This window comes from Quercus lobata, chromosome 8 (assembly GCF_001633185.2).
Source record: "Quercus lobata isolate SW786 chromosome 8, ValleyOak3.0 Primary Assembly, whole genome shotgun sequence".
NCBI classification, from domain to species: Eukaryota; Viridiplantae; Streptophyta; class Magnoliopsida; order Fagales; family Fagaceae; genus Quercus; species Quercus lobata.
Genome location: NC_044911.1, coordinates 60,736,333 through 60,750,523, shown reverse-complemented (window position 1 = coordinate 60,750,523; position 14,191 = coordinate 60,736,333). Strand labels below are relative to the sequence as shown.

The 14,191-nt window shown below is 33.7% G+C and overlaps 2 protein-coding genes across 4 annotated transcripts; both read left to right on the top strand.

Annotated features, from left to right (window-relative positions):
* Window positions 1–989: 989 nt before the first annotated feature.
* Window positions 990–2,995, top strand: LOC115958094. 3 transcript variants are annotated; one of them, XM_031076458.1, is made up of 6 exons: window positions 990–1,063; window positions 1,153–1,522; window positions 1,590–1,631; window positions 2,270–2,348; window positions 2,452–2,503; window positions 2,570–2,995. In XM_031076458.1, coding segments are annotated over exons 2-6 (234 nt in total). In that variant the 5' UTR covers window positions 990–1,063; window positions 1,153–1,462; the 3' UTR covers window positions 2,571–2,995. The 3 variants fall into 3 exon arrangements, with proteins under 3 accessions (XP_030932318.1, XP_030932316.1, XP_030932317.1); XM_031076456.1 differs by having other exon boundaries at window positions 2,433–2,503; XM_031076457.1 differs by lacking the exon at window positions 2,570–2,995 and having other exon boundaries at window positions 2,452–2,540.
* A 1,763-nt stretch (window positions 2,996–4,758) lies between these two features.
* Window positions 4,759–11,817, top strand: LOC115954423 (organelle RRM domain-containing protein 1, chloroplastic-like). Its single transcript, XM_031072274.1, has 9 exons — window positions 4,759–5,180; window positions 5,279–5,376; window positions 5,524–5,764; window positions 5,905–6,002; window positions 6,086–6,151; window positions 9,725–9,814; window positions 10,157–10,225; window positions 10,308–10,414; window positions 11,602–11,817. Exons 1-9 carry the CDS (start codon window positions 4,840–4,842, stop codon window positions 11,677–11,679), a joined length of 1,188 nt encoding a protein of 395 aa, XP_030928134.1. The 5' UTR covers window positions 4,759–4,839; the 3' UTR covers window positions 11,680–11,817.
* Window positions 11,818–14,191: the final 2,374 nt, after the last annotated feature.

Here is a 14,191-nt window from a genome sequence, read left to right as displayed (position 1 = left end):
TGCTTAACAGTTGTCACAAGCATATGTCCTGAACCCACCAAAGTAATTTGATAACTTTTGCACTGAAAGTCGCGCAGAAAAAGAAAAGTTTTGAAGCTTCAGACTTGCTAGAGACTACAAAGCCAATGGCTTTCTTATTAATCAATAGTTTAGGATAAGATAGTGCTAGATTTATCTGCTCATAAGATAATTGTAATTTAACCAATCCATGAAGTTGAGTAATGATAGTTCGTGAAACAATGTTTTCTTTTTGATTCAATGACATGATGGTTATGCTACTACCTTGCAGTACTATCTGAAGGCAGCTTTTGGTTTTGACAAAAATGAGTTCTCAGAAATTCTGATGCTTGTGGGATTCGGTTCAATTATTTCACAGGTGAAGTGTATTATAGAGCAAAAGTTTCCTTTTATTTACTTAAGAGATTAATATTTCCTTATACTGAAGATGTGAATTATTCTTTAGCCATCAAGGTAGCATATCAATATCTGCTAGCATGTTATTTTGTTATCTGCTTGGCATATGCCAGAGTTTTTCTCTAAATCCTCTGCTTGGTTGCTTTGAAGTTATCAAAATAAGAATTCTTCCAGTGGTGTTGTAATGGTTGTTAATTTGTCTTCTGGATAGAAAACAATGCTAAGGCATTGTGGTTATAAAAATGAAACAATTCTTAGGGTTGTTATTCTGTTTTATTGTTTTCCCTCTTAATGAGCACATTATTTTTCATATTTGAAAATTTCTATAATTAAGAAGTTTATTTTATGAGTTCTGGAATTGAGAGTACTGTGCCTCTTAATGCTCAATTCCTAATAGCTTATAATCCTTTCAAAGTCTTTCAAAATAAGAGCACTGTCATACTACTGGCATACATGAATCCTCTTTTGTCCAAAATATTCCGTATGATGTTCATGTTAATCATGTTGTTTTCCCTTATGAAAAATTTAAAATCCTCAAGAAATGCTCTTCCTATAATATGTTCGGTTTTGTGGTTTGCTTCCACTAATAAATCCATTGGTTGGAGAGAAGGTGATATTGTGCATAGGAATACTTGCATCAATAGCTTATGTAAGTCGCTAATAATTTTTACCTTTAATACCCCCAGCACAAATTACAAAAGAGAAGAAAAACTAATGGTTCTGCCTTTTGCTGTGCAGGCATTATTCAATGGCCTTGCATGGGCGCCATGGGTATGTAAACACTTGATGAATGTTTTATTTAACTCTATTCTAATTTCTAAAGGAAAAATTTCTGACACACAAACACTTGAGCAGAATCTTTTCTTTATTTGATTTTTCTTTAGGCTATTTTGAATTTTATAGTTTCTATTCCTCCTTTTGGAGTTATAAAATCAATCATGTGTTAATCAAGACTTTGTGAAAGTAAAAACTAAAATTTTCCTAGATCTTTTTATTATTTTCAACTGTGGATACATTTCTCTGTCAGTAACAATGTAACATTGCCACAATGCATGTACCATTCATGGATGCCACATTTAAAGTGGTAGTTGTCCTTGTAAGACCTGCTTTAAGTATTGAAATCATCAATTCTTTCATAAAATAATATTCAATGTGGTTATTCAAATTACATGCAGACTTATGCCATTATTTCAAGAGCATCGAGCTCAAACGATCAGGTTTGGAAAATGCCTATGATCCCATTACCTACAGTATTGCATTCCATAGTTCTTGATATTCATTCTGGAAAATTATGATTTCCACCACCAAAAAAAAAAAAAAAAAACCTTCTACTTTTACTGCCAATATAAAGAAAAACCTAGTTTCCGTATTCTCAGTATTTTCATACATAGAGTGAGGCTGCTTAATTAGATAACGTTGTTTGAGGAAAGTTAATGCTATCATCTCATATATCACACTACTCATCTAGACTTGGATGTTCTCTACTTCGTTAGATTGAACTTTGAACTCAGTTGGGAAAAATCAGGTAGATTCATCAACATGTGTTCAATATGAATCAGATCAGCATGACATAGTAGTGAGTTTTGAGTTTAAAGTGGCAACTTTCTTGGCAAATTGGTCCAATTATTTTTCTCTTTCGATTTTTTATCTATGGTTATTGAATGAAATAGCTGCATTGACTTGACTGATAGTAAGAATTTCAGGAGTACGCAAAATGAAAAAGAAATAATAGATATGGGGTTCTCCTGTATCAAAATAACTTGTTCTGTGTTGAGTTACTTTTTGAGCTAAATAAATTACAAAGCACTTGAACCATGGTCACTCCATTGACATGCATGCTCAATTTTTTGTGCAGGGAAAAGCACAAGGATTTGTGGCTGGTTTGGAATCATTATCAAGTTTGTTATCACCACTTGTAATGAGTCCATTGACTTGTGAGTGGACTAACTCATCTTTTGTTTAGTTGAGTGTTAGAATCAATTCGTATGTATTGCTAACAATTTAAATTGTTGTTTCAGCATGGTTCTTATCTAGCAGTGCTCCTTTCAACTGCAAAGGTTTCGGTATTATATGCGCATCTATATGCATGGTAAGCACATACCCCTCCCCTTCTCTCTCTCTCTCTCTCTCTCTCTCTCTCTCTCTCTCTCCTTAGATGATTTCTTTATGTTTTGCTTGCCTGCTTGAACCTGGGGCAGCTTCAAGCAATAATTTAGAGGATGACATTGAATCACCATTGCTAAGTGAGAGTTGATTGTTTGTCCCAAGCTTATATAAATATTTGGGGTCCCTTGCATGGAGCAATGTTGTAATTGTATTAGAGCAAACAAGCTTCCAATGTGTTTCTCCCTTAGAAAGTTCTCTTAAACTTTATGCACCCTTGAGCTGCAGAGGATGGTATTGAAGCTTCACTTTCAAGTAATATAGTTCATTGTTGTATTTCCCAAGTGTTTTGTAATAGCTTTTATAGGCGGTGATGTCATATTTGGCATCCCTAAAAACACATTCATAGATATAGATGTATGTAAATTAAATCCTAGATTTTAAAAAGTTTCAATTAAAAACCTCAAATTTTAAAATTTATACAAATTTGTCCATTCAAAGACTATCATGTAAATATCAAGTGGAATGTTAGAACAATCTAATTCACAAAACAATAGCACTTCTATTAAATTGTATTGTCTATTAGAATTTTTATGTCGTTCTAAAGTATTTTTAGTATGAAAATACAATATGCAATTCACATGAAATTATCAAAGGATTTTGATGTCAAGTAAGTTTTAATTACAATTTATATTAATTTGTTACTTTTAATTAGTAGTAACTTGCTAGAGATTGATATGAAAAGATTTCGAAAATCCATAGTTTAAATTAAAACTTTTTAATATGTATGATTTGATTCGAAACTAACTCTAAATCATAAGGGAAAAATATATAGTTTAAAGTTTAAATTGTTGCAAGAAAAATGTTTGTATGATCTTAAATACTCCCAAGATCAAGAGTTATCACTTATGTATTCCAAGAATCTTGTAGTTGTATTTCAATTGACACCTTCAAGTGTTTTCTACTAAGAGGCAAAATTTGCCAAACAGTATAATTCCGGAAACATATTAGGCAAATGGCATGCGTTCAAAGTTAATTAGTTAGTTGGACTCTTTTTAGAAGTCGAGTACAGCAAAATCGACTTCCTAACAAAATCGAGTTTACTATACTTGACTTCCTACCAAAAATTAGTTCTGACATGGATTAAAAAAAAGAGGAAAAAGCCACATAGACTATTGAAAGTCAAGTATAGTAAACTCGACTTCCAAGCCTGTAAATTTCACCACCTACCCCACTTATCTCAGTTATGTGAGCACGATAAAAAAAAAAAAAAAATTTAAATGGAACTTGAGTCTATTAAACTCGAGTTCCAATAAATTTTACACCAACCTCAACCGTCTTAGATATATACACTTTTCACCTCCCAACTCACTCAACTCTCATTTCTCACAGCTCTCTCCCACGCCTAAACTCTCCCTTTCACACACAGTGATCATTCTACAAATTAAAAAGCTTTTCTTCTTCTTCTTCAATTTGTAGGTAAATATTCAAACCTTTTTTATTTTTTATTTTTTATTTTTTGGTTAGACCTTGCTAATATATATACTCACTTTTTCACTTGGTAGACATATATATACATATACCACTTTTATGTTGTTGATGAGTAATGTGTTGTTGTTGTTATTATTATTATTATTATTTTTTTTTGTATTTGTTATTTGTGCTTTGTAATGGGTTGTTATTTTAAATATGCAATGGGTCTTCCTTTGTAATGCGTTGTTATGTATAATGCGAATGAATGGGTAACATGTTTATTTGCAATGTGTTGTAATGTGTAATGGTTTATTAGTTGTAAGGTGTAACGAATATTAATTTTTTTAAGGTTAGAGACCATGTTTGCCAAATTTTGCCCCACTAAGACATCAAAAGTTTAAAGCATCTTTCTCCCAACTATCAAAATTATTAACCAAAAAAAAAAAAAAAAAGAAGAAGAAGATGTAAGTTGAAGTTTGAGTTATGATGTCATGGAATGGCTATGGTTTTCAAATTTAACATTCAAATATTATGGTTTAATATGCTCAAATCTAAGTTAAAATTAGTTTGATTCTGATTCACGTTTAAAATTTTTCCAAATTTAGAAAATCGAAAACCCAAAAAAAAAAAAAAAAAAATTGTATTAACCCGAAATTAAATCGACCCAAACACCAACCCGCCCGTAACCCGGTTGCCCTTTCAGTCTTTCCCGGACACTAATCTAATTTCTAAGCGCCCAAAAAATATCAGAAACACAACACAAACAGATGAGATACACTGATAGCAGATTGGCATAGTTGAGACTTTGAAAGAGCTTCTAGTTTGCCATGAAACCTTAAAAAAGCAGCCATGGAACAAGTTCTCTCTTCCTCAACCATAATCTCTACAACACAAATATTTCCACTCAAACCTCTCAAAACCCATCTCCAAACTCCAACCATAAACCTCAAATTCTCCATTTCTCCAAAGAAAAACAACCACCTTCATCTTTCTTCTTTTTCTTCTTCTTCTCTATGTTTCTCTAATAAAGCAAGTGCCACTTCAACGACAACACCACCAGCATTAACTTCCACTCCCAGTAGTGACAACCACCACTGGATGGTGCTCATGGAGGCTCCTCCACAAGGGGTCAATTCCAAACCACAAGTTATTGAATTCTATGTTAAGACATTGGAAAGAGTTTTAGGCAGGTGGGTATGTTTCAAAATATTCTTCTTTTGTCATGTTGCAAATGTTTCTTAGCATTTGGTCTGAAATCCTGCTTTGGTTGTGATTTTTTGAATTACAGTGAGAAGGATGCTCAGATGTGTATATATGATGCTTCTTGGGATTCCCACTTCGGCTTTTGCTGTGACATTGATGAAGAAACCTCCCGTGAACTTGCCGGTAAGTTTCTATGGCAGAAAAAGTCTGAGTCATCTGATGTACTTCAATTCTGTACCATACTTTGCTTTCATGTTTGTGGAGAAACTAAAATTGTGAGAGTCACTTTCGTAGTTTCATTAATATTGATGTGTAATGAATATGTTTTAGGATTACCCGGCGTTTTATCAGTTAGGCCTGACCCAGATTATAGTTCTGTGAAAAAGGATTATAGTTTTTCAAGTATTCAATCCAGTTATCTGTCAAGCTCACAAATTGGAAGTAATCTGTTGTTTCCCATGGGGAGTACCAAACACTGGCTTGCTCGAATGGACAAACCAGGGATTGGAGTTGTTACAAAGGCTCAAATGGTTGATTATTATGCTCAAATACTGACCAAGGTTTTGGGGAAGTAAGTAAATAACATTTGAGCTTGTTATTATGTTTCTGTTCCATTTTATTGTAACGTCTCTAACAGTGCATCAATGCAATATTCTTCCTTTGATTGCTTTATTTCTCTTCACCCTGAAAGTGGAATAATACTTTTTGTAGTGAGAAAGACGCACAAATGTGTATTTATCATGTTTCTTGGCAGTCCAACTTTGGGTTCTGTTGTGAACTTGATGATGAATGTGCATGGGAACTAGCTGGTTAGTATTTGCATTGGGTTTCTCTTTGCACGGTTGTGATATGTATTTTGCAGCTTGAAGACAAATGCTTCCATATGGTGTAGGTGTACCAGGTGTATTATCTGTTCAGCTAGATAAGAATTTTGAGTCAGAGAATAAGGATTATGGAGGTTTGTACGTTTTTCAAATAATATCTTTGTGTGTTTTTTTAATGTTTGATCAGATAAAACATGCTCCACATCTTTTCTACCTTGCAACTTCGCTTCTCTTCAAGCGTCGTATTCAGTAATATCTTGATCTCAGAGATATATTGCAAATTATTAACTTTGACTGTTACTTTCTTTCTTTTCTTCTTTTAATAATTTCTATTTGAAAGGCCTGTGTGTCAAAAAAGTATATAGCAGCAGCACCATGTAACTTATGCTAGTATATTTGTGTCGGTGTCATAACAAATACATGTTTTAGAGATTCTAATACTTAATCAACCAATATGTTTATGTGATTTCACTGTATGAGATGATCTCTCAAGTAATTTAGTTATGTAAGTAAAGCAATTAACTTTAGACGTTTTATTAATTTGAGCTGGATTTTAGTGGAGGGGTAAATTCTATGTCATTGTAGATGGCCAGTCTTTGAAGCAGCTAAAGGAAAGTTCTATAGTCCAGTAGCAGCCATGTGTCTTTTCCTCGAAAGTGGAAGACTTTGTATTGAGTAGAAAAATAGGCTTTATAGTGGCTGCAGTTCTTTGTGGCAGAGATGAGTCTTTTCCTTGGTTAGAATCATGCATTGGGCTTGGGAACACTTTGTACTGTATAGCAGTTGTGATTCTAGAGTTTGTGGCAGAGCATGCCTTTGCAACAGAAAGCACACAATGTCAATTAATGACTTATAAAAGTGGACAGCGTTTGATACTGACTGTGAAAGTTGCTAAGTGAGCTTTAGCACAAGGGAAAGCTCAAGGAAGTAATTCCTGATCATATTTTATTGTCAAGCTCAATGAGAATGTTGCTGATGGAATTGGACATTCAAAGGGAAATATTATGTCAATTATACTGAGTCATGTAGTAGTTAGTAGAATTGTACAATATATGAAGTATTAACTATAGGCATGAGAAGTATACCCATGAAACTTTAACCATATGGCTTACAGAAGGTTTAACAAAATGAGCAGATTAGGAAGGTATCTGATGCTGGGGTAAGAAAGAGGTAAGTATAGCCAATCTCGTCACAAAATCTGTTGTGCAAAGTTGCTGGAAGTCTTGAGCGAGGAGAAATGAATCAGATGCATTGAGAAAGAGAGATTCCCGATGTATCTATGTGAGGGGTGAGACTGAAAAAGGTAGGGTCCAACTTATTATATTCTTAAGTGGAATTCATCCAACTGGTTGGAGTTTAGGTGCAGGTGATAACTTTAAATGGGTAGAAGATTCAAATGCTACTGAGGAAAGTAAATTGCTTACTCCCCGTTCTTGGAAAATTATTTTGGAAAGCCATGGGAAAAGAAATTATATTCCATAGACCCCAAAAAGTGATGTTTAACGTTATAGTGACATGTATGGTGGTGCATTTCTCAAATACTTGCTATTAAATTTGATAACAACTAGTTTATGTCAGAAAATGGCTTCAGGTCTGGTTCTTGTGTATTGATTAAGGCTCATCTTTAAATTGAAGTTCATGTATAAAAGGTGGTTTTGGAATATATTTTACAACATGCATGAAGTTTTAAGAAAAGGGGGGGTAAGGCTGCCTACCTACCATGACCTCTCCTAGACTACGCAACAGTGGGAGCTTTGTGCAGCCTCTCCTAGACTCTGTAAAAGTGGGAGTTTTGTGCACTTGAAGTTTTAAGAAACTCTGTTGCTGGTTGCTCAAGCAAATGAGGAGGTATGCAATGCTGAAATTGGTGAAGATATTACAATAACATAATAAAATTGTTGTACCTAGTGCCAAAAACTCCTCTTTTGTGGGATTTGGGAGAGGTGATTGGTAGGCAATCTTAGTGCTTTACACCCAATTTTATTATGGAATGCCTGATTCCTAGACTCAAATCTGCAACTTGTCACTTTGGGTGGAACGCACTTGCTATCGTACTAAGGCCCAACCTCTCTGTTAAATTACCGATTCTCCCAAAAGCTTAAACTATTAGGAAATGGTGAATTTAATCACTTAACCATAATTCTAACACTCTCTTTAAATAGCATAATAACTAACAATAGATTTTTTAATTCTTAATCCAATTGCTCTGAAACATGCCTTAGCCAAGATGGGTTACTGGCTAGTCCAACTTGGTTAATGATGATCAGATGATGTAAGTGAGACTGTCAAGATGATTTGGTTGTGTGAGACAGAAATCTTCAATGGTTAATGCGAGGTATACTTGGTGCTAGTTAAGGTCTGTATGAGGGAGTGACTGATATCAGCCACCCCAACAAAAGCAAAAATTTATAATTTATTGAAAGCCTGTATTTTGTGCTTTGTGATAATATACTGATCTTTATCGGTGGACAATGCTTGAGGGTAGGTATTTAGGTGATATCACACTCTAAGCAGTCCCATTTAATATAATATTTTTCATTACATGATTAAGAAATTTTATAGTATAACCCGTCAAACATCATTTTTTTTTGTTTTCATTTTTACAAATTTTGAATATTTTGGAATTTCTAAAAAAAACCTCATACGGTGTGATGGACTCCGGTTCTATCAAGTGCTATATGAACAGTAGGCGAAACAATCTACTTTGAGGCTGGCCAGCCTCCTAAAATAAGAGTGAGGGGGTGGGGAGACATTTGAGTTAGAATTATTCTGAGATTCCTTTATCGAATACAAAACCTACATAAATAGCCAACACCTCTCCTAACTCATTGAAAAGACTAATAGGAATGATAACCAATCTATTTTCTACGTTGTCTCCCGAGTCCAAGGAACTATTCTTCATTATTATTTGATAAAACCACGGCAAAATTTGGTAAAATAAATTTAATCTATCTAATCTATTTCGGTATCAAACATGCAAAACTTGCAGCCAACCTTGTGACATTACTTGCTGCCTGGCTAAAATCAGTGTTTTCACCTGTTCTGATACATTCACCAGTGAGGTGAACATACCAAGCACATTAGGTTATATTTTTTGTTAAGGAACTAGTCCTATAGAAACCATTAAATTTTTCAGTTTAGGATTTTAATGACATTTTATCACCTAGTGTAAACAGCTGGTTAGAGGATTGGTCGAGTATTTGATAGAACTTGACTGCCTGCAGAATAGACATTATCTGTTAACTATTAGAGTAAAATTCTGAAACCTTCCTCAATAGAGCGATTGATTGATGCCATGTTTACCAAGTGCTAGAGTACTTGTTTATTTATGTTTTTATCATGCTTCTGTTAGTTAGCTTAAGCATGTTTTATTATTATGGAGAGAAAATCTTCTAATGTGAAGTGGAATATGTCATTACTCTTCAAGTTTTTTTTTTTTTTTAATAAGTCTTACTGTTCAATTTTTTTTTGGATAAGGCTTACTCTTCAATGTTTTCTCAGTGGACAATATGCAAATGATGATTTAATAACTGGATTACTATTGTTGTTATATGGGGTTAGAATAAACTACTGAAATTATTAATCTTGATTTGTTTTTAATAAGATGCCAATTCCCAATGAATCATTTTAATGTCTTTCAGATTATATCTTTAGTTTACCATTGCAACAATTCTTTCCATTGTAGAGTAAACAAGCTGTATTTTCAGGTAATAATCTACAGAGTTCCACAGATCTGCCAGATCCTTCAGAAGCAAGTCAAACAACCCCTATAAAAACAAAGAAACTATTCGTTACAGGTATGTTGCAAGACTGAGTTTGAATTCTTTGCTTGTAAATTTCATATTTTCGAAGACCACTTTTAAGAAATAATTCAAGATTCTTATTTATGAAATGTGCATGCTTGTTCTACTATAATGGTTGTCTAATTATGCTTTTTTGAGTTTTACCTGATTAACATTTGGTTCTATTTAGTCTTTGGAGATTCCCTGGACCTTGCCATGGTGTCCTCTTATGAGATCATAATGTATTACTTGTACTTTCCAATCTGAAATCCAAAAGTTTTCTGGTCCAGCAACTTTATTACTCCCTCTTTTTTTATTCACAAATGACAGTGATTTACAATCTTGATTTAAAAACAGGGCTGTCATTTTACACATCTGAGAAAACCTTACGTGCTGCATTTGAAGGCTTTGGTGAGCTTGTTGAAGGTATGTTTGCATTTCCATGCTCATAAATGACGTGTTTCATTAGTAAGGTTATACCCGTGCTGATGCACTGCTTCCTCAACAGTTAAAATTATAATGGACAAAATTTCCAAAAGGTCCAAAGGTTATGCATTTATAGAGTACACTACAGAGGAGGCTGCTAGTGCAGCACTCAAAGAGATGAATGGCAAGGTAAGTTTTCTTCCATTACGAATCTTCCTTGTATTTTTCTTGTGTGTTGGGAAATTTAGACCTTAGTTGATAGAATTAATAAGTTTTAAACCCAAGTTGTTAATTAGATTTATGTGAATAAGCTTATTAAAACAAACAAACATCAATATCATGTCAAAATCATGTAGCGGAAAAAATAAATAAGGCAATATATGATAACCCAGAAAAACCAATGAAACAAACTAGTTTCACAGTAAAAAAACCTAGGAGGAAACCTTCCCGAAAAGAAATTCACTATAGTAAAAAGAAGTTTCAAATTTAGTACAAAACTTTTGTCCATAAACTCTACAATCCCCGTAGATGAACTCACAGCAGAAACCTTCTACCGCTTTAGAACCTCTGAACTCTTCAATATATGAACGCCAACCTTTTTGTTGCACGGATTTCAGTATGTGACTAACTCCTTTACACAAATCCCAGTACGTGACTCACTCACCAACTTGAGGAAGAAAAATGTTGGCTGCAAAGTTCTTCACTTCATTAACAATGAAAATCAAGAAGCACTTGGTTACAAAACCCTAAGGTGCAAAGATGTAGTAGCTTTTTTTAGAGAGAATAAAGCATCGATCACCTTTTACATATGTTCTCCTTATATTCTCTTATGTGACGGCCTCTAAAATAAGCTTTATATATGTCTAGGGTTGTGAGAAAAGAAACCCTACATATACATGTCAGCATGGGCCGAAAATCAGATTTGAAATTCTGAATTCCTGTAACCTCGATAGAGAGTATCTGTCGAGCCTTATTAAATCTCGATAGATAGCTATTTGTCGAGAAGCTGTCGAGCTATTTGTCCGTAGGTATCGAGCTATTTGTCCAGCTTTAATGAACAACTTTCTTCACTTGTTTTTTAGTCCAATTTTCATGGTTTTAATACTAGACTTGAACAACATGTTTTTTGAAATATTAAACACATCCTAAATCTACCCAAATACAAGTAAATTGCGTTTTGTCAAAGGATTAGCCAATTACATAAAATAGTGACATATGCTCATAACAAGTGAATCACATATGTCCTAACATTGTGCTTAATGTTCAAATGCAGTTTTGTTTTCCTTAAGCTTTGGTTCATAATTGTAGATAAAACAAATATAACTCTTTGAGTAAGAGAAAGGGTAATCTCTCCATTTTGTTCTTGGTTCTTGCAGATTATTAATGGCTGGATGATAGTTGTTGATGTTGCCAAGACTAATCCACCAAGATACAGCAGGGGTCGCCCTAGATAGGAATTTTGACAAGAGAACAATTACTGATCCACTGTCTTCAAGGTCAAGCAAGATATTCAGGCTACTGCTCTCAAGGTGTCGGACTATTCTCATACTGCCACCTAAATTTTGTTCGATTAGTACCTGCAAGAGGCAAGAGCCTTTATCAGCTCCAGATCTTCAACTGAAGCACTAGTCGTTCACATTGAGTTTTTAGTCATTAATATATTATGTGCGCCTCTGTGTGTGTATATATATATATATATATATATATATGTAGTTTGTGAACGTCTATTATGTTGCATGCTCTTTGAAGGGGGAAATGAAATTCTCTATACTCAAAAGTTTCATGTCAGCATTATATGATGCCTTTGTTATCTTTTTCTTTGGTACATTAAATACTATAATTTTGAAGACATTACTTACATGTAGCCTATTCAATTATTCAATATATAATTTAGTTTGATTTTTACCAAAGCATTGAAGTAAATATTTTTTTAATCCTGGCAACATTGAAGTTTGGAGAAATGACATTCCATCCTAAAATTGAAGGGAAAAATATTTAAAAACATACATAATTAAAAATAGGGGTAATTTTACTCCATTTCCTTGAGTTTGGGGAGATGACACTCCACCCCAAACTTGAAAAGAAAAAACACTTCCCCTTTTCACATCCGTTTGATCAAATTTTGTTAAATTAATATTAAAAATGTTGTGTACTAACTCATCCTTTGCTTAAGGCCATGTCTCCAAAATTATCCTCCATTTAAAAACTAAAATTCTTTGTTTTAAAGTTTATAAAATTTCAAGTATGACTTCTGCTTTTTCTTTTATTTTTTTAATGGATTATGGAGAGATTTGTCATTGCAGGTGTTTTGATACTTGATAAATATTGCATTTTTATTTTAAATTTACCAATTATATTTTTTACTAACCATGCTTAAACTTTTGTAAAAAAATTCTTATGAAAATTTATAATATTTTGTTACTAATATAAATAAAATTGAGTGTTAATTTCTTCAAACTTGAAGGGAAGAGAGTGTTGTGGGAGCAAGTAATCTAAGGACATTCTAAGGCCCATGGGCCTTGCTTGAGGATGATGAAAGGTCCATTCATGCGTCAACCCAAGTTTGACATGTGGGTTAAGACCGAAGAGGGAAGACGTTAAGACCACTCAGGTTCAGATTAAACTTAGAATAAGAGGTCTGAGGAAAGGAGGCAAGCAAGACCATCGTCCGAGGAACCTGAGAAGCAAATGCACCTTGGGAGTACCTTACTCAGTTTCCTACTCCAGAAAGTAAAGCATGATGGACGGCACCAGAGTCATGCAAGCAACGAAAAAGGGAAATATCTGGAAAGGTAGCCATTACTTCCACATTCAATGCTCTGCACCAACTAAGCTGGCCGCATTTATGAGGAAAAGACACCTGAACAGTGACTCCACAGCTCACAGCTCTCTTTACCTCCTCCAGAAGGGTCTTGATGGGACAAGCATCCCAGTGATTCACCTTAAACATACAGGTGGAGGGCTGAGATGCAACAGAAAAGACTATATAAGGAAAGGAACCCCTAGAATAAGGGATGGACATTTTATGAATTGAGAGAAAGAGAACTTAAGATCTTACTATAAGAACTCAGTTTTGACTATTAATGAACAATCCATCCTCAGACCTACCCAAGGAAGACTTTACACTAAATCACTGCTTCATTCGTTCATATTAATTACTTTTGTCCTTTTATCCTCAAGTTTGTGATTTACTTAGCATTGCAATTGACTTGGAAATTCCCGCTCTCTTACAAATTTATTATATTGAGCTTATAGTACTGGGTGCCACTATTCTAAGTGGGCTTGAGCTATTCTTTGGGTCCTTACAAGTGTAATAACTCCAAAAATAATTCTATCAATAGTTAAATTTATTGGACTTTATATACATACATACATATAGGATTAACTTTTAGGGGATTTTTGGGATATTTTAAATGCATTATTAAAATGGATTAAGAAGCAGCTGAATATTTGTATTAATAATACTATGCACATCACAGATTCCCTCTTTTTTCCTTTTAAGGCGTTATGTTCTAAAGTTTGTTTAATTTTAGTATTTTATATTTAGTTCTTGGCCCACCCTTCAGTTGGTTTAGTTCTAATATTTCACTTTGTAGCTGGCCAACCTCTGCAGCGAGCTTTAGATCCATTAGAGGCGGAAGTCCATTTGAGTTAATTAAATTATATTTTTCCTTGTTTTGGTTTTAAATTCAACAACTTATGTTCTTTCCTTATATGATTCAAAAAATTATGTTTTCCCTTGTTTTGGTTTTAAATTCAACAACTACTGTTCTTTCCTTATATAATTCAAAAAAAACTAAAAATATTATAGGTGTATAACATGAGTCCAAATCTACTATCCTATTTTTCTTACTCCACCCTCTACTCCATCAATAAAAATTTGCCACATACACACCTATTAAATTCAAATATAATTTTCAGCCTTTTCTTACTTAGTTTCCTAAAATAAAAAAAAAAAAAAAAAAA

Coding starts and splice junctions, on each gene's coding strand:
- LOC115958094 (XM_031076456.1), top strand. CDS start 1,463: ATGCATGTACCATTCATGGATGCCACATTTAAAGTGGTAGTTGTCCTT. Junction 1,632..2,269: donor CATCGAGCTCAAACGATCAG/GTTTGGAAAATG, acceptor TTTTTTGTGCAG/GGAAAAGCACAAGGATTTGT. Junction 2,504..2,569: donor TATGCGCATCTATATGCATG/GTAAGCACATAC, acceptor CTCTCTCCTTAG/ATGATTTCTTTATGTTTTGC.
- LOC115954423 (XM_031072274.1), top strand. CDS start 4,840: ATGGAACAAGTTCTCTCTTCCTCAACCATAATCTCTACAACACAAATA. Junction 6,003..6,085: donor ATGTGCATGGGAACTAGCTG/GTTAGTATTTGC, acceptor CATATGGTGTAG/GTGTACCAGGTGTATTATCT. Junction 6,152..9,724: donor AGAGAATAAGGATTATGGAG/GTTTGTACGTTT, acceptor CTGTATTTTCAG/GTAATAATCTACAGAGTTCC.